Raw genomic sequence first — 21,366 nt, forward strand, 5'->3', positions numbered from 1 at the left:
CTCCAGAGCATAACATTGCCGCCACCCGCCTGCGTCCGTGGCGCGGTGAATGTTTGGATCAGCCGTTCACCTGGATGTCGACTTATCCGGACATGAACTGGTGTAACGGGAAACGTGAATCGTCCTACCACGCGAGACGTTCAATTGATCTGCGGTCCAATTCCACGATCCCGTGCATGGGGATATGCAAAGGTCGCCTTCTGCGAAACCCCACGTTCAACATCCCTCAACACAGTGTGCTCCGAACAATTTATGTCTCAACCAGCATTTTACTCCGTCGTCAGGTTTTCCACAGATTGCCACCTATTCTGCTTCAGTGAGTGGGCAACTCTCCACGTTCTGTGATGAAGCGTGGACCTTAAGCACCATATCACCTACTTGTGATTTCAAAAACTACTTTCCATAGCCACGCGGAGTAGCCGCGCTGTCTTGGGGGACTTGTCACGGCCCGGGCTGCTCCCCCCACGTCGGAGGTTCGAGTCCTCCCTCGGACATGGGTGTTTGTTGTCCTTAGCGTAAGTTCAAGTTAGATTAAGTATTGTGTAAGCTTAGGGACCGATGACCTCCGTAGTTTGGTCCCATAAGACCTTACCACAAGTTTCCAAGTTTACTTTCCATAAAAGCTCAGAATTGGAGTTAAGATGATTCTCCTTTCGTCTCTGCTCTCCTAATACACGTTTGGAATATGTTATAGCACTAGCCTGCTGTTACTCAAGTTAATGTCACCCTCTGAGAGGACTTTGAAATTTTCACTGCGTGTGTGTCTAACGGATAAAGGTATCGGACTGTAATTTTCAATATATTGCAATTAACAGAAAAGCTAAACAGGCTCTAACTTTGGGGTTTAATGATTGTAGTAAAATGCATATGTGAATGAAAAAAACTTACGGTCGGCAGCCTAATTAGGCACAGTAATTTGGAAATATAACTTTAAGAAAATTGAATATTCCCTTTGAAGAGCATACGGGATACAAAAGGGCACAATCCACTCTGAGCTGTGTGTAGCAGTAGTTGTCAATTACGCGCAAATTAGTAATCATAGAAAACAAACTCGTACCAAACTCACACTAATAAAAGCTACACTCAAATGTTGTTATTTGGATCACTACTGAAATGTTCCTGCCAGAAGTGCCAAACTATAATTGGCCAGGAGGGGCTTCTGACTTAAATGACATAAAAATACCTCAATTAAAATAAATAATACCACAATCGCACTGTTTATACTCCCGTTTATAGAAATAAATCAGATTTCCATAGTAGTAATAATAGTCCATTGATTTTTTTAATATTTGAAGAATATGATAGGGATACATAAACTAATATGGTGTCACTATTCAAGCTCTAAAATTACTTCAGTAGCAAATACTAATTCAAACAAAATTAACTCTTTACTTCTCTTGGAATAGTTTATATTTTTACTTTTCAAGTCAAATTATTCAACACTGAGCTCAATTAACTTCAAAAAAATCTTTCATGATAGTAATCAAGGCTAAATTATGTTTCAAATAAGTTCAACTTATATACCTATTTCATCATCTGTGAAGTAGGTATTTTAGACAGTAACATTTACACAGTCTGGCACTGAATTCTTGCAAAACGATACTTTGCAGTAAACTGAGAGCACCTTAGCAAAATTCTAAGTAAATTCAACTTTTCCTTATCCTTGCACGTTTGATAAACATGAATAAATCACTTGTTCATTTGAAACATGATACTCGGTGTTATAAACACTTAGGAGAGGACTTTGCATAGGTACATGATCAGGATAGAAGATATGATTGTAAACACAAGTTTATAGCACTGAGATTATGATTAAAATCACTCACACAAATTAACTGGTCCATGATCTGATACATACCTTTGTGCATGAAGTTGGTGGAGCAGTGGCGAAGTTATGCCGTCAAGCTACGTGACGGATAACCGTACTCACGGCTCTTGATGTTTGAATGCTCTATAAAATTTCTTCTTGGCGACGGATTTTTAACGTGTTAGAGCCTTATTGCCGAGAATTCCAAACATCAGCTATATCCACATACGAGGCAAATTTCTTGCAAAACGGCTTCCAATTGCCTCCCTTGGCATCGTCGATGTGTACCGTGCAACGACCAGCCACTGACTGCGCACCGTTCACACAAAGGAGCCACCCAGTTCGACCACCAAAACCACCTTTTACATCGCGCCAAGCCACTTTCGTTGCGAGGGTCTTCACTACATCTTTTACATTTTACAATACAAGTGCCCTAAGCACGAACCAGCTGCCAATACACATTTTTTATCTTATAGACTTACACAAATCATAAAATTTCATTATTTTAAACAATAATTCATCTTTTCCCATATACACATTACAAACTCTAAATTTCGTCTCACAAATCAATGACCTTAACCACCAAGAATAAACAATTCATAATCACAAATACAAAGTTACATAATATAAAGCTACTTCTAATCGATGTAAGTGTTACATTGTGTATGACTGAATGGAGTCTTGGAAATCTCTCCTCTGTAGTAACAGTCCAGTCTTGAGCTAACGTCCCATTTATCTCTGTGAATACATTACACATCTCAGTTGGTATGGGTCAACGGAACAATTAATTAAGTATCTCCAACAAAGTTATAGTTTGTGTTATAGACACATCAGAGATTGTTTGCTTTCAGTGGCACATTTTGCTACTTGGATTTAATGTAACCACTTCTGTCGGAAGTAACTGAATGTCGTCGACATCCTTGCAGTGTTTAGGTCGTCTGGGAGGGCCTTACGATTTTATTTTGTCATCAGAATTGATTGTTATTGTTACAGATCTGCAAACGGAAGAATTTGGCCTTTCTTATAAGAGTTATTATTCCTTTTTGTAAAATAAATGAATGGTAGTTGGGGCTTAACTGAGAAGAAATTTCTTCTTTAAAGCAGAATTCGTAAATTTATAGAGACTATATTGACTCATGAGATCCCTGGAGACCGCTAACTTCTCTCTGAGATAAACGGTTTGTTTTATAATGTGACTTGGTCTCTAGAATACTGATCTGTAAACTAACACCGGGACCCGCCTAATCGTCATCACCGGTTTCGGGAAAAGCTATGGTTTACGCAGGGGCAGCAAGAAATCAAAGTGACGGAAGCGGGAGCTCCGGATGGCCAAGCATTTATAAAAAAAAAAGTATGTTGTTGGCATGGATTGGCCGAGGCATGAGCCATTTATTTTAGCGTAGTTCCCAAGCAGCGATTGACCTAGCGGGAGCAGCACAGAACGAAAATCCGAGGGTCGCGTGATCGAGTTCCTGTGCATAAATTTTAAAAGAAAATTCGATTTTTACGTTACTTATATTGCAAATAAACTGAAATAATGCTCAGTATAATGTACTTATTGATATTTTCACGAAAGGCGGGAAAAGGAAAGGCGCACGAATATCTGAGATCGGAAATAAATTTCCAGAACGTGATAGTAAGGCACACAAAAGCAAATTGCAGTGAGTGCACCAGAATATTTCTTTCAGGAAACGCAAAAATATGTCTTACTTCTTTCTTGTGGCAGGTATTCGAATTTCATTTCCTTAATAGATTTATGTTTACTTACGTATTATATTTCTGACAACCCCTGAAATATTTTGTTTTTCTTTTACTAATCATAACCTAAAATAATTTGGATTCGCCGAGTTATGCATCAATTCCCAAGGATCTACAAAGTTTTTCTTCTGTAGATGTGGATGTGCATATATTTTCATTGCATAAGAGTACAAAGACAACTTAATACCTGTACAAAGGAGAAAATGCAACAACTTAATCACTACAGTTGACTGTGATTACAAAACAAGTGAAACTGTACAAGTGTTAGTAGTTGAAACGTGAGAAGCTTACAAATCCTGCCCTGTTTCGTCCAAATGACTGTCGACTGATTATCCTCTGTATCAATTCCACAGTCTGAGTCTTTCTTTGCACTTTTTTATAGCTGTTTGACAATCAGATGCATTCTTGTAGGAAACAAGATTTTCGTTTCCTTCTCAAGTCTGCTCGAAATTCTTTTTGAACCGGAAATCAACGGTCCTCACTTTCGCTGCCTTTAAGGGCGTTCCAGTTGGGTGGTTCAAATGGTTCAACTGGTTCTGAGCACTATGGGACTTAGAACAACTTAAACCTAACTAACCTAAGGACATCACACACATCCGTGCCCGAGACAGGATTCGAACCGGCGACCGTAGCGGTCGCGCGGTTCCAGACTGAAGCGCCTAGAGCCGCTCGGCCACACCGGCTGGCCTCCAGTTGGGATCCAATGATAAATAGGCTTTGCCTTGTCTTCATGTCCCTCTACCTTCACCAGCGTCCATTCTGCAGGCAAATTCACCTCTTACTTGAGCGTTTCCGTGTTCACTTCTGGCGATCACAACCCTTTTTACAGGGGCGAATCTGAAGTACCACTTACTGCGTGGTGTATTGATGTACTCAACTGCCTCCTTCTAACACCGACTGTCTACATCTATTTATAACTGCAAAACAATTCAGTGACCCTTGCACGCTTCACTGTAGTAACTAGCTGAGGTAATTGTGACTTTAGACCAGAGAAGCTCTTCTATTCGACTACAATGGTGGCCACGGAAGTGGCCACCATCATCCCATTCCTGCCAGTGGAGCAGAAGAAAGCAGTGCAAACGACTAAAAACCAACTCACAGAAGACATGGCCAGCTCACGTCTGGCACTCCCTGCTGGGCAGTCGGAGCATCGGCTTCCACTCATCATCGTGCGCGTTAAGAACTACGAACGATTTCTCCAGTGCCTCAAAGTGGGGACGACAACCGTCTTCACTGTGAGGGATGCAGGAGACAACAATGTGCGAATGCAACTATCATCTGTCGAAGACTCCAGGAAGGTCACAAGCGAGGCAGCAGAACTCTCACTCCTTTCAGTACTTATACTGTTGTCACAGATAATGTCATCAAGGCAGTCTTCAGGGATTTCCCAAAGTGACAGACCCTGACCTCCTGAATGAAGCCCTGGAGGTCATCTGTTATGGTGTGCGTACAGTGGCGCGTATCAAATCCACCCACTCCTGGTGATCGCTAACAACAATCAGGAGAAATAAGCTCTTTTCATGTGATGAGGGTAGCCGAGCATTTATTCATTTTTTTTCGCTTTTGAACACCGCTTAGGCTCAGCAACCGACGTCACACTTTCTATTTTTTCAGTCATCAGTCTTGTGGCTGGTTTGATGCAACCCACAACGAATTCCTCAGCACAACAGACTTCCTCAATTATATGTTGGATGTACTCGTATTCTGGTCTCTGTCTTCTTCCACATTTTTAATACTCTACAGGTACCGCCGGTGCCATGGAATTTGTCCCCTGATGTCCGAAAAGATGTCCTATCATCCTGTCTCTACTGTTTTGTGTTTTCCACATATTCCTTTCATCTCCTATTCTGCACAGAATCTCCTCATTCCTTACATTATCAGTGCAGCTAAACGTAAATCTGTAGCACATAAACATCTACGGAACAAGAATGACTCGCCCTAGTGCTTCCGCTACCAAGGAGTGGGACATGGGTCACGGTACTGTACGTTCCCCGAGGCATGTGAGAAGTGCGTAGGCGAACAAGCGAGTGCAAGGAGCCCGCTAGCCGAGACGCACACTCCCCAGAGCAAGAACTGTGATGGCCCGTACATCGCAAGCTACGGTGACTGTGAAGTGATTTAGGCCACGTTAGCCCATCAAAACTCAAGAAGAAAGCCGACCGTCCCGTCAGATGCCTGCACCCTGGCCCACAGACGCCGAGCAGCCGATCAACAACGAACACTTACTGGCCGCCAATTCCTCTGCATCTGGAGGCAGCAAGCGCGCACGCGCGCGCTGTGTGTTCAAGGGCGAGCACGCCATAGGAACATAGAATTAACTTCCCAGGCGGAAAGCCCAGCACCGTGAAGAAGACACAGAGAGTGATGGTGCAGTGCTCAGCACAATGGACTCGCATTCGGGAGGACGACGATTCGAACCTGCGTCCAGTCATCCTGATTTAGGTTTTCCGGGATTTCCCTACATCGCTCCAGACAAATGCCGTGATGGTTTCTTTGAAAGGTCACGGCCGATTTCCACCCCCATTCTTGACAAAATCCGAGCTTGTGCTTCGTCTGTAATGTCCTCGATGTCGACGGCACATTAAACCCAATCTCCCTCCCTTCCTTGTTCTGAAGAAGACACAGCCATAGCGACAGGTGTCGCAGCGCAAGCGCTACCAACGCCGTCTAGCCCGACGTCTTGCAGCTGCCGCACAATAGGTGCGCCTTGGCCAGTGAAGACCTGACCACACTCATCGCCTCGCTATCCGCAGAGCTTGAATAGGTCTCACACATTTCGTGAGACGCTGCGGAAAGTTTCCAAGGCAGTGATGCCGGCTGCCCAAACAGCACAGCACAGCACTACACAATGGGCGGCGCCATGGCCTATATTGCGTTTTCAGCACCGCTACCAGCCGCAGACGAGAAAATAATCTAAAGTGTAATCCAAGGAGACAAGCAAAAAAGGGAATGTACACAACAATTTCTATTGCAGAGTCTGGAGGTGAAGCACCATGTGTCAGTACTCCAAAACAACCAGGAGGTGAAAAGAAACGCTGCAGGAACCTGACAAATCAGAGCATAAATTACCTTTTTCAGATATGCTAACAATGAAGGTTTTACTATTTCCATGCTACCATGAAATAGCATGAAATAAAACAGTTGGCAATTCATTCTTACCTCATACGTTTTAGTTTGTATCTCTTCTGGTCAGACGGATTTGATGATCTTTTACGGCCTTTTGCAACTAATTATACACACATTCCATCATTAAAACCCATGATTATGGAGTAAATGATAAAGGAACCTTAGTAATTGATCCAAAAAATACATTATAATCGTTCTCCATACTTTCACGAAGAAACCAAGCCAAGAGAAACGCACCAGTATGGTTAGGTAATAGCCGGCGTGCTGCTATTTTCTGTTTCACGGTAGCGTACATTTGGGACAGCTTGACGAAACTGTCACACACAGCGTCAGAACTAACTTTCATGAAATAATAAGCTGGGAAACCAGCATTGTTCAGGAAAACAAATAACGTGTACAAAGCGAGATTTGCGTCTTCAGATATTTGCTCTTGCTAAGGATTGAACAAGTTCTGATACTTTATCGCCCAGTGGATTTATTCAGCTTTGCTTTGCAACGAGAAGTAGATAAACCGACTTTTGTACTGTAAAATGTTTTGCAGATATGTTTTAGGGGGGACGCAAGCTGCTTTCCTTGTTTTTCATGGAGGTACTAGAAAGATGCCAGCATAGAGAACAAAATGGTAGCAAAAACTTATTTTCGGAGAAAGTGGGTTTACCGCAGTTTTTTGTCGATGTTGCATATAAAATTAGAGACTTCTTCTAATTTGCAGTGGGTGATTTACACGTGTTGGGGTAAGGGGGTTCATCGTAAAAACGCGGGAAACAATAACTTTTTCGGCATCTTGCACACGGCATAAAAGGTACAACTTTACAAAAACATTATAGTTGTAAGGTTTCTGTAGAAAAACAATATTCTCACTGTTCATACAATATTCTCTAAAAATTCACGTTACTCAGTCGAGAGCTAACAAGCGATTGAGCTCCGTAGCCACACCTAACGTTGTCTCCAACGGCCGATGGGCGATTTTGCTCGCATGTGCGTGGTGTCTGTTCTTTCGTGCATGTCCAGAAGAACAGAGACCAACGTTTATCCTGCAGCCTTACATGACAATTACTCATCTGTATGGGATCATTATGTATAAGGGTGCTGATACCTTATGAGCGCCCGTAAGCTCCGAACACGCACACACACCCTCACACACACACACACACACACACACACACACACACACACACACACACACACACTCCTGGAAATTGAAATAAGAACACCGTGAATTCATTGTCCCAGGAAGGGGAAACTTTATTGACACATTCCTGGGGTCAGATACATCACATGATCACACTGATAGAACCACAGGCACATAGACACAGGCAACAGAGCATGCACAATGTCGGCACCAGTACAGTGTATATCCACCTTTCGCAGCAATGCAGGCTGCTATTCTCCCATGGAGACGATCGTAGAGATGCTGGATGTAGTCCTGTGGAACGGCTTGCCATGCCATTTCCACCTGGCGCCTCAGTTGGACCAGCGTTCGTGCTGGACGTGCAGACCGCGTGAGACGACGCTTCAACCAGTCCCAAACATGCTCGAGCACGTTGGGTGGCACGGGATACATGCGGACGTGCATTGTCCTGTTGGAACAGCAAGTTCCCTTGCCGGTCTAGGAATGGTAGAACGATGGGTTCGATGACGGTTTGGATGTACCGTGCACTATTCAGTGTCCCCTCGACGATCACCAGTTGTGTACGGCCAGTGTAGGAGATCGCTCCCCACACCATGATGCCTGGTGTTGGCCCTGTGTGCCTCGGTCGTATGCAGTCCTGATTGTGGCGCTCACCTGCACGGCGCCAAACACGCATACGACCATCATTGGCACCAAGGCAGAAGCGACTCTCATCGCTGAAGACGACACGTCTCCATTCGTCCCTCCATTCACGCCTGTCGCGACACCACTGGAGGCGGGCTGCACGATGTTGGGGCGTGAGCGGAAGACGGCCTAACGGTGTGCGGGACCGTAGCCCAGCTTCATGGAGACGGTTGCGAATGGTCCTCGCCGATACCCCAGGAGCAACAGTGTCCCTAATTTGCTGGGAAGTGGCGGTGCGGTCCCCTACGGCACTGCGTAGGATCCTACGGTCTTGGAGTGCATCCGTGCGTCGCTGCGGTCCGGTCCCAGGTCGACGGGCACGTGCACCTTCCGCCGACCACTGGCGACAACATCGATGTACCGTGGAGACCTCACGCCCCACGTGTTGAGCAATTCGGCGGTACGTCCACCCGGCCTCCCGCATGCCCACTATACGCCCTCGCTCAAAGTCCGTCAACTGCACATACGGTTCACGTCCACGCTGTCGCGGCATGCTACCAGTGTTAAAGACTGCGATGGAGCTCCGTATGCCACGGCAAACTGGCTGACACTGACGGCGGCGGTGCACAAATGCTGCGCAGCTAGCGCCATTCGACGGCCAACACCGCGGTTCCTGGTGTGTCCGCTGTGCCGTGCGTGTGATCATTGCTTGTACAGCCCTCTCGCAGTGTCCGGAGCAAGTATGGTGGGTCTGACACACCGGTGTCAATGTGTTCTTTTTTCCATTTCCAGGAGTGTATATATATATATATATATATATATATATATATGTGTGTGTGTGTGTGTGTGTGTGTGTGTGTGTGTGTGTGTGTGTGTGTGTTCTTTCGGACGGCAGGGGCACTACATCAATAGTGTGTGGAGATAATCAGCGATTGCTGTGAGTAATAATGGTAATGGGCTGGGGCACTATGGCGGTAGGGTGTGGATAAGTTGGAAATTTGGATTACTCAAGGACCGTGTCTGGATGGCTGAAGCGGACGAAGCGACGACTTGCGAAAAACGGGAAAATCAGAATTCGAATCCTGGTTGGGCACCAATCGTCAACTTTCTCCATTGATTTGTTTCAACAACCACTAGCAGCTAGTGTCATTATTACTTTGTTGATTGAGTGTACTTGTATTGGGAAGTACTGTTACCTTGCTACTGCCAAGGGCTGCTAGAAATCAAAATGAAATTAAGGGAATACGAAGTTCTGTACGCATTAATTACAATTCCTTCTTGGAAAATTATTTGCATTGTCCCCGTGGATGCTGAAGTACAATCATTTGTTGGAAATTTATACGCAATTCCAAATTCTTCTTTCCCTTTCCTTTTATGATTTTTTTGAAAACATTGATGAATAGAATACATTTAGTATTATTTCCGTTTGTTTGCAGTGAAAGTAACGTGAAAACTGAAAGCAGAATATGTTTCGCATAAGGACTCCACTCCACGAAATTCGGATGACCATTCCGCACTGTACCCGCTTCTCTAACCGCTGCTAGGAAAATACGCTAACATAAATCGCTGATGTCTTGCCCGATCCGCACCAAAATGCTATTTTCTCCAAACGCTTTGTATCTGGAGATCCCATTTATATCACTTTCGTTTCTAGCCACCCTGAATATACTATAAATTTGGACGAAATCGGTGATTACGAGTAGGCGCTGTCTAGTTTAAAAGAAGTTCGAGTACTTTGGATTCTGTTACTTCTTGTTATTGCAGTCCATTGACAGGTGGAAATACAAGGAGAGGAGTTGCTCTGGGGGTCATGACGTCCCCCAAAAATTCTGGAGACAGAGAGAGAGAGAGAGAGAGAGAGAGAGAGAGAGAGAGAGAGAGACAGAGACAGAGACAGAGAGAGAGAGAGTAACAAAATAACCCCTCCCAGATCCTAAACCTGGATACGCAGCTGCAGAAAAAGATAGAATATATGATATTTTGTAATATACACGTATAATGTTTGCTTATAGTGTTTTCTAGAATGTATGAATTAAAAAACAACTTTATTTTTTCAGATACGAGACAATGGAAAGCGATGGAGATAGCTGTTGGTAAGTAACGATGGGAAGTATTTTCCTGTTCACTTAAACATAAAAGATATTGGAGGACGAATATTATTTCTGTGTTAAGATGCTTCTTCTAAGCCTTTTGTCACAATATCTTTGGTAGTCATATTTGATAACGCTGTATTTTCATTTTCGCACTGACTACTTGATTCACCGATGGAGTAAGATGCACTTTTCGTTTTCATTGTGTCGTCTCGCACATGTTTCACTCGGTATGGCAATATTTTCTCCTTTTTGAAGGTTTGTATCCTGTTAATTAATGCTATAGGCTTCTTTTAATTGTTTCCCTCATTTTCTCTCGACAATGTGGTCTGACAGTCCTTGTTGAGAGCATGTAAAAATCAAAGTACCATAGTTTCACATAACTGTCATCCAATTTCCGAAATTTTCTTCATTTTGTTTACATCTCTTGTATATAAGATTCATATTATTTGTTTTTATTTTCAAGTGGTCAGTAATATTGTTATTATTCCAGTTTTCAACTTAAAAGTATTATCAGAGCAGATTTTACTTATTAAAAATAGGATCAGTTAGGTGCCGATGTTCCCAATTACGGTCCACCTCACATATGTTACCATGGCTTATAGTTACGGTTTTTGTGTCCATTTATTTGAGTAGAAGATGAAAAACATTATTTAACTTATTTATTTTGTGATTTATTAAGATTTAATGACAGTATGTAAAAGAATAAGTCTCACAATCGTTCATTTACCTCATACGTATTCGAGTTACTTCACAGAATACAATTCTCTTTTGTCTGCGTAACTGGAAGTTCAGTTTCGGAAATAGGATCAGAATCTTTGTACAACAGAAAATACCTTCTTTTAGGCCGAAGTTACACACTTCCACAGCACGCTACACAGATGACTCTTTCTCCTCTTGGTTAAGTTTCCACGGCCGACCTGGTTGTTTAACACCACTATTTCACAAAGCCTCCAGTTTAATAACAACGCTCCTCTGACGCATCTTCTGTTTCACTGACGCTTCCCTCTAACTCAGCATTTTTCGTCAATTATTTTTAATTGCACTGGGCTTAAGGACGATATGGCCTCCCAGCTATTCTCTTTTGACGCTTCATTTTTCTGTATTTACAATAGTATAGCTTGCAATTTGTATAGAAAAGAGAGATATTAATGTCAGGTGTTATGTTTCCATAACAATAATGTAAAGTAACTTAAAATGAACCCCCTGTAGATAGAAATTTTGGATTATGGGAACGCTTCAAGTTTTAAATGTCTTATGAAATATCATGTAATGTAAATTTACTGATCGCTGCTAAGTGATTAGAAATAAGAGTGGCATACAGCATTATTTCAGTGTCTATGTTTGTCATCACACACGTAAGTTTTCAACAAAATAAAAATCACGTTCCCTTCTCATGACACCTTCCAAGCTTGCAAACACAGTAATTTAGCGGTTTCTTAGAGTACATCAAGTGTTGACTCCAATACGTAGTACAAAAGAAACGCGCCATTCATTAGTTTCGTGAGGTGGTAGCGGAAACGATGTAAGATAATACTCATAGTTATTGAAAAACTGTTCACGTATGACCAAACACAATATCTCTTTGTAATAGACCCTTACTTCCTACAGCGTAGTTAACGGTAACAGTATCGTTCGTGTGAGATTTGTACATTCTATTTGCCTGTCAAGCAAATAAAATTCAGACACTGATGATTACTTTGTGTTTCATTGTTCTGATATAACTGAAAATACAACTACATTGGGCGCATTTAGATCACAGAGCCATATGACATTTTTATTTGCAAAGAGGATAACAGCCAGTGGCGACGAAGTTTTGAGGATTCCTAATAGGGATGGCGGTTATCGCTGAAAAATCGTTTTCGATTATATCGGTTCTTTTCCACATCAGTATGACATGATTGTCAAAATCGCTGAAAATAACCGGTTTCTGATATAACAGATTTTCAGTTTGTTATTCCTGTTATTTCAGGTATTAATCGCAGAATAAATTTTGAAAAATTTCGACTCACCCAGTTTCGAGATGCATAGAATTCAAATATTAAAATAAATAGCAAATAAAGGAAAACTTAGTCCGTTCACCGACCTCTACCTTTCTGTAAAAGTGATAAATGGTTCAATACTAGCAAAACATCACCACTTTTCTTCTATTGATTCAAATTTTTTGAAGCTCTGCTGAAAAATCATGTTATAGTCAGCGACCATTATATTTTTTGGGTATTACGAATATTCAGTGTCTAAGAGTGAAAACTGAGGTCGAAGGACACTGTTTTTCAAGTTAAGTTTTCCTTTTTACGAGGGCTACAAGCAGACAAAGGTATATTATGAAGACACTGCAGCATATCAGCTACTTTCTATATTCATAGTATACCATGAAAGAATTGTTAAATTTTTAATTTATTGCGGTTATCGTAATGTCCTTCCTCTTATATTATTTCTTAGAATAGGCAGTCAGATATTTAATCCTTTGAAGGAAACCAAGAAAAGTACTTCATTGCTACGCCACTTCGTGAAAACATTTCCTGAGTAGGGTTGGCGCCATTCTGCAATACAACGGCTGTCCGGCGACGACAGCGAGAAACCACTGTATAGATCAGATGGCGGCAAGTCTTACACACTGCACGTACAGGTGTACCTTAAACCACGACGCACAGGAACACGGACATTATTGTCTCAGTGATGAAGTACCAATTCTTATTCCATGTGTGTGTTGCTCGTTTCTGTCGGCATTGTTATTAAAATAGCACTAATAGTTTTTCCCATTTTTCTTCCATAAAGCTATGTTTCAATCCAAAGCTAATCTTACAAATAATAATTACTCCTTTTACTACAAAAGTTTTATTTAAAAAGAAAAATATCAGCACTGCTGCTAAGGCTAACTGATATTCGGTTTTTCACTCGATTGTTAGTAGATAAAACACCTGTTATTATAAAGACCAAATAAATACCAAAAAATACCGATTATTCAGAAATAAAATACAGGTATGAGTTTTAACTAGCCATTTTATCCCATCCCTATTTTATGGAAAATAGCTCTGGTTACACTAAGCAGTTGTCAATACCGACGAAATGTTCTGATCTTATAAAAAATACTATTGCTATATTGGAAGCACGGTAGTGTTGTGGGCGGTAAGGGGGGGGGGGGGGGGTCCTCCCCTTTGCTGGGTACGTCCCTGTGTAATCCATTGATGCTAAGAAACATGCGTGCCCGAGTGGTCCAGGTGGAGCAACGAATGCAACAATATGTCGACCTCAAACACTTTTAAAGTCGATTTGTGAACCAAGCGGGAAAAGGTGTTGCGAAGAGATAGTAAATAGCACATCACTTCTGAAACAACAGCGAATCCCTCTTCCCCTCTCCGAACATGCAGCGATATTTCAAAGATTTCTATCACAGAACACTCTGTTCTCTTATCTGTCTCCTTGGACCTGTAAGTGAGGTACTGGTATGGATTTCGGTGTAAACTACTTTCTAATGACTAGGAAATCGTCACCAATGGTATAAACACTCGAAAATACGCTAGCCTTCTGACGAGAAAATTTATTTAGTCGTAAGGTAGCAGTCTTGCTCATCACTAGCTCATGCTTGGAACAGCTATATTTTCATAGAGATGGCGGCAGTATTGCATACACAATGTACAAAACGTCAGCACATTGACGGAGCTGTCATTTGCTCTCATGTGAATCATGTGGAGGGGTTTCCGTAGTGATTACGGTTGCACGATTGAAATCAACAGACTTTGAACGCGGAATGATACACTATGTGATCAAAAATATCCGGACACCCCCAAAAACATACGTTTCTCATATTAGGTGCATTGTGCTGCCACCTACTACCAGGTAATCCATATCAGCGACAGCAGTAGTCATTAGACATCACGAGAAAGCAGAATGGGGTGCTCCACGGAAGTCACGGACGTCGAATATGGTCAGGTGATTGGGTGTCGCTTGTGTCATAAGTCTTTATGCGAGATTTCCACACTTCTAAACATCTCTCGGTCCACTGTTTACTATGTGACAGTGGAGTGGAAACGTGAAGGGACACGTACAGCACAAAAGCGTTCAGGCCGACCTCGTCTGTTGACTGAAAGAGACCGCCGACAGTTGAAGAGAGTCGTAATGTGTAATAGGCAGACGTGTATCCAGACCGTCACACAGGAACTCCAAACTTCATCAGGATCGACTGAAAGTACTATGACAGTTAGGCGGAAGGTGAGAGAACTTGGATTTCATGGTCGAACGGCTGCTCATAAACCACACATCACGCCGGTAAATGGCAAACGACGCCTCGCTAGGTGTAAGGAGCGTAAACACTGGACGATTGAACAGTGAGAAAACTTTGTGTGGAGGGTACGCAATGTGGCGATCCGATGGCAGGGTGTGAGTATGGCGAATGCCCGGTGAACGTCATCTGCCAGCGTAAATTCGGAGGCGGTGGTGTTATGGTGTGGTCGTGTTTCTCAGGGAGGAGGCTTGCACCCGTTGTTGTTTTGCGTGGCAGTATTACAGCACAGGCCCACATTGTTGTTATAAACACTTTCTTACTTCCCACTGTTGAAGAGCAGTTCGGAGATGGCGACTGCATCTTTCAACACGATCAAGCACCTGTTCATATGGCACGGCCTGTGGCGGAGTGGTTACACGACAATAACAGCCCTGTAATGGGCTGGTCTGCACAGAGTTCTATCCTGAATCCCATACAACACTTTTCGATGTTTTGGAAAGCCGACTTCCTGCCAGGCATCACCGACCGACATCGATACCCCTCGTCAGTGCAGCACTCCGTGAAGAATGCGCCGCCATTCCCCAAGACCGAGCGAGGTGGCGCAGTGGTTAGACACTGGACTCGCAATCGGGAGGACGACGGTTCAATCCCGCGTCCGGCCATCCTGATTTAGGTTATCCGTGATTTCCCTAAATCGCTCCAGGCAAATGCCGGGATGGTTCCTTTCAAAGGGCACGGCCGACTTCCTTCCCTAATCCGATGAGACCGATGACCTCGCTGTCTGGTCTCCTTCCCCTAAACAACCAACCAACCAACCATTCCCCAAGAAATCTTCCAGTACCTGATTGAACGTATGCCTGCGAGAGTGGAAGCTGTCATCAAGGCTAAGGGTGGGCCAACACCATACTGAATTCCACCATTACCGATGGAGGGCACCACGAATTTTTAAGCCATTTTCAGCCAGGTGTCCGGATACTTTTGATCAAATAGTTTAGCTCGAGGTAGACGCATGGACATTCCATTTCGTATACCGGTAAGGAATTCGATATTCCGCCATCTACAATGTCAAGAGCGTGCCAAGAATACCAATTGTCAAATTTCGCGCTAGTCGCATAGGACAACGCAGTAGCCGACAGCCTTCACTTAACGAGCGTGAGCAACGACGTTCGTGTGGAATTGTCAGTGCTAACAGCCAAGCAACACTGCGTGAAATAACAGCAGAAATGAATGTGGGACGTACAACGAACGTATCCGTTGGGACAATACTGCTAAATTCACCGTTAATGGGCAATGGCACCGATGCGAGTGCCTTGCTAACAGGAGGGCATCGAGTACAGGAGTACAGTGCCTCTGGTGGACCCTTGACCATATCGGTTTGACTCTACACAACTAGAAACCCGTGGCCTGGTATGATGAGTCCCACTTTAAGTTGTTAAGAACTGACGGTAGGGTTCGAGTATGGTGCAGACCTCACGAAGCCATGGACTCAAGTTGTCATCAAGGTACTGTACAAGCTGGTAGTGGCTCAATAATGGTGTGGGCTGTGTTTACATGGAATGGACTTGGTCCTCTGGTTCAACAGTAACGATAGTTGACTGGAAATCGTTATGTTCGGCTAGCTGGAGACCATTCGCAGACATTCCTGGATTTCATATTCCCAAACAATGATGGAATTTTTATGGACGGCAGTTCACCATGTCACCGGGCCACAAGTGGTCGCAATTTATTTGAAGAACGTTCTGGACAGTTCGAGCGAATGGTTTGGCAATCCTGATCGCCCGACATGAATCCCATCGAATGTTTATGGGACATACTCGAGAGGTCGGATCATGCATAAAATGCTGTACCAGCAACACTGGACGGTTACAGAGGAAGCATGGCCTTATATTTCTGCAGAGGATCTCCAGTTGTTGAGTCCATGTAACATCAAGCTGCATGACTGAGCCAGGAGAAAGGAAGTCCGACACGATATTAGGAGTTACTCCATGATTTTAGGCAGCCCAGTGTACATACCTGCGGCGCTGTAGTCTACTGAGGTCAGCTTTATATACAGGACTGTTACGTGTTCTGACAGTAGGACGTTTGATTTGGTCATGCTAGGGTGAGGAATGGACGAACACTGTCAAGGCAACAGTCATCGGACCAAAGACAGTTTTCAGGCAAATCACACTCGGTCATCTCTTGCTGTGTAGGAACAATTGCTAGCCCTAGTATCGGTATACTGAAACTTCAATCAAGGACAACTAGTGTCTACACCACTCGGTGATGGCCTGGGCTTCCTATTATCTCCCCTGAGGAGTATGGCGGGCTCTGTGTTTAACTACAGTCTTCATTGTGGCAAACACTGGTGGGGTTGTACCAATGCTTACTACGCTAGACGTGAAAATCCATAGTTCTACAACACTGATCGGTAAGCGACCGTCACAAACTTGGATTCGGCGCACTTATGAAGACACTGAGAGAACTGAGCGTTGCCAAGCCTATAAGACTGGTGGCTTATGAGTTTGTTAGCACCCACGTGCTCAGAGCCGTCCTGACATAATGTCGTCACTTTCAACCATACCCCCACCAAAACATAAAAATGGAAGTTGTTGCTGTCCTGAAATGTGAAAGTTGGAAAATGACTTATTTTCCAATTAACGCTTCTAGCATGCTCAGTGCTAATCTAGTCCATCCCCATATTCATGAGTAAAGATAATGGTAGATACGAGATATTGTTTACGGAATACTTCACTCATCTTTGGTGAGTGACCTCCGCAAAAACGTGCTTGTAGACCAAATAGTATGTTGTTGTTGTGGTCTTTAGTCCTGAGACTGGTTTGATGCAGCTCTCCATGCTACTCTATCCTGTGCAAGCTTCTTCATCTCCCAGTACCTACTGACCCCTAAATCCTTCTGAACCTGCTTGGTGTATTCATCTCTTGGTCTCCCTCTACAATTATTACCCTCCACGCTGCCCTCCAATACTAAACTGGTGATCCCTTGATGCCACACGACATGTCCTACCAACCGATCCCTTCTTCTAGTCAACTTGTGCCATAAACTTCTCTTCTCCCCAATCCTATTCAACACCTCCTCATTAGTTATGTGATCTACCCATCTAATCTTCTGCATTCTTCCGTAGCACCACATTTCGAAAGCTCCTATTCTCTTTTTGTCTAAACAATTTATCGTACATGTTTCACTTCCATACATGGATACACTCCATACAAATACTTTCAGAAACGACATCCTGACACTTAAATCTTTATTCGATGTTAACAAAATTCTCTTCTTCAGAAACGCTTTCCTTGCCATTGCCAGTCTACATTTTATATCCTCTCTACTTCGACCATAATCAATTATTTTGCTCCCCAAATAGCAAAACTCCTTTACTACTTTAAGTGTCTCATTTCCTAATCTAATACCCTCAACATCACCCGACTTAATTTCCATTATCCTCGTTTTGCTTTTGTTGATGTTCATCTTATATCCTCCCTTCAAGACACCATCCATTCCGTTCAAATGCTCTTCCAAGTCCTTTGCTGTCTCTGACAGAATTACAATGTCATCGGCGAACCTCAAAGTTTTTTATTTCTTCTCCATGGATTTTAATACCTACTCCAAATTTTTCTTTTGTTTCCTTCACTGCTTGCTCAACATACAGATTGAATAACATCGGGGAGAGGCTACAAACCTGTCTCACTCCCTTCCCAACCACTGCTTCCCTTTCATGCCCCTCAACTCTTATAACTACCATTTGGTTTCTATACAGATTGTAAATAGCCTTTCGCTCCCTATATTTTACCCCTGCCATCTTCAGAATTTGAAAGAGAGTATTCCAGTCAACATTGTCAAAAGCTTTCTCTAGGTCTACAAATGCTAGAAACGTAGGTTTGACTTTCCTTAATCTAGCTTCTAAGATAAGCCGTAGGGTCAGTAATGCCTCACGTGTTCCAATATTTCTGCGGAATCCAAACTCATCTTTCCCAAGGTCGGCTTCTACTAGTTTTTCCATTCGTCTGTAAAGAATTCGCGTTAGTATTTTGCAGCCGTGACTTACTAAACTGATACTTCGGTAATTTTCACATCTGACAACACCTGCTTTCTTTGGGATTGGGATTATTATATTCTTCTTGAAGTCTGAGGGTAAGAGTTTGGTCAGGACTGGCTCTCCCAAGGCTGTCAGTAGTTCTAATGGAATGTTGTCTACTCCCGGGGCCTTGTTTCGACTCAGGTCTTTCAGTGCTCTGTCGAACTATTCACGCAGTATCATATCTCCCATTTCATCTTCATCTACCTCCTCTTCCATTTGCATAACATTGTCCTCAACAACATCGCCCCTGTATAGACCCTCTATATACTCCTTCCACGTTTCTGCTTTCCCTTCTTTGCTTAGAACTGGGTTTCCATCTGAGCTCTTGATATTCGTGCAAGTGGTTCTCTTTTCTCCAAAGGTCTCTCTAATTTTCCTGTAGGCAGTATCTTTCTTACCCCTAGTGAGATAAGCCTCTACATCCTTACGTTTATCCTCTAGCCATCCCTGCTTAGCCATTTTGCACTTCCTGTCGATCTCATTTTTGAGACGTTTGTATTCCTTTTTGCCTGCTTCATTTAGTGCATTTTTATATTTTCTCCTTTCATCAGTTAAATTCAATATTTCTTCTGTTACCCAAGGATTTCTACTAGCCCTCGTCTTTTTACCTACTTGATCCTCTGCTGCCTTAACTACTTCATCCCTCAAAGCTACCCTTTCTTCTTATACTGTATTTCTTTCCCCCATTCCAGCCATTTGTTCCCTTACGCTCTCCCTGAAACTCTGTACAACCACTGGTTTAGTCAGTTTATCCAGGTCCCATCTCCTTAAATTCCCACCTTTTTGCAGTTTCTTCAGTTTTAATCTACAGTTCATAACCAATAGATTGTGGTCAGAGTCCACATCCGCCCCTGGAAATGTCTTACAATTTAAAACCTGGTTCCTAAATCTCTGTCTTACCATTATTTAATCTATCTGATACCTTTTAGTATCTCCAGGATTCTTCGATGTATACAACCTTCTTTCATGATTCTTGAACCAAGTGTTAGCTACGATTAAGTTATGCGCTGCACAAAATTCTACCAGGCGGCTTCCTCTTTCATTTCTTACCCCCAATCCATATTCACCTACTACCTTTCCTTCTCTCCCTTTTCCTACTATCGAATTCCAGTCACCCATAACTATTAAATTTTCGTCTCCTTTCACTATCTGAATAATTTCTTTTATTTCATCATACATTTCTTCAATTTCTTCGTCATCTGCAGAGTTAGTTGGCATATAAACTTGCACTACTGTAGTAGGCGTGTGCTTCGTATCTATCTTGGCCACAATAATGCGTTCACTATGCTGTTTGTACTAGCTTACCGCAAACCTGTTTCTTATTCATTATTAAACCTACTGCTGCATTTCCCCTATTTGACTTTGTAATTATAACCCTGTATTCGCCTGAGCAAAAGTCTTGTTCCTCCAGTCAAATACCAAATAGTATAATGGGTTTATTTTTATGAGTGAAAGGGCATAACACGTTTATTCGTATCTACTTCGGGTTTATTTCCTTCATATGTAATGAGATTTTACTTGTATGGTTCCACACGGTTAAGTTAGAAAGAAAACACAGCAGAGGATGTAATGGTAAAATGTTACTACATAGTACGACACGTACAAAGCCCAACTGTCTATACCAAGAACTGTGTTCAGGAACCCTTTTACATGGAAAAGAAGTAAGTTTGATAACTTACTGTCTATGAGCTGCTGGCAAAGAAGACTAAAATCGAACTGTCTCCTGACGCTTTTCTTTTTGCTTTTTATTTACAACCTATAAATGTGCACCAGAAAAATCTGGAAACCTACATGCACACATTAATTATTACGTTAAACAAATGTTTTTTCTGTTAATGAAAATTTAGACAAAATTAGGCTATTTGCTTTTACGAGTAGAAGAATCTAACTGCAACACTAGTTGTAAAAGATCCGTTAAGTAATCGCGCATTAGAGATCGAAGTTTGAAGAATGTTACATTTGTGTAACTTTGTTTACATATCATAATCTTGTGATTTTGTACCAATGAAGACGTTTCCTCGAAGTTAACAACGTAATGAAAAATATGACTATTTACCTAACCAACGATTAATTACCGTCTGAAAGGTCCGGAACAACTTAAACAAAATTTCATGATTTTGTAAGTGCACATTTTATTCCCGCTTGAAATTGTGCTTCTACTTACTATTTCCTGTTTAAAATGAAATTGATAGAATGATTAACTTTATGGAATGTTATTTTGACGAGCTGTAACTTACAGAAATATTCTCATCATTTATGAACAAGTAAGGTAAATACACCTACGGAAAAAATTGCAGCACCTAAAAATGATTTATGTGCAGTAGAGAATTTTGGGGAATACATTTGTCTAAGTAACATATTTACGTGATTAACTTTGCAAGATCACAGGTTAATGTAAGCGCGAGATGAGTCATTGCAGTGTGAAATGCTGGTACACAAATAACTTGTGTAACCGCCAGAATGTTGAATTCAAGCGTGCACACGTGCATGCACTGTATCGTACAGGTGCTGGATGTCAGTGTGTGAGAA

At 42.5% G+C, this 21,366-nt stretch overlaps 1 protein-coding gene across 1 annotated transcript in view; it reads left to right on the plus strand.

Annotated features, from left to right (window-relative positions):
* The window catches only part of LOC124775196 (monocarboxylate transporter 12-like), a 592,169-nt gene that overhangs the window by 452,492 nt on the left and 118,311 nt on the right, over positions 1-21,366 (plus strand). Inside the window, exon 3 of the mRNA XM_047250035.1 lies at positions 10,505-10,540. Within this exon, the coding sequence (XP_047105991.1) occupies positions 10,505-10,540 (36 nt within the window). The remainder of the gene's footprint in view (positions 1-10,504; positions 10,541-21,366) is intronic.

This window comes from Schistocerca piceifrons, chromosome 2 (assembly GCF_021461385.2).
Source record: "Schistocerca piceifrons isolate TAMUIC-IGC-003096 chromosome 2, iqSchPice1.1, whole genome shotgun sequence".
Lineage (NCBI taxonomy): Eukaryota > Metazoa > Arthropoda > Insecta > Orthoptera > Acrididae > Schistocerca > Schistocerca piceifrons.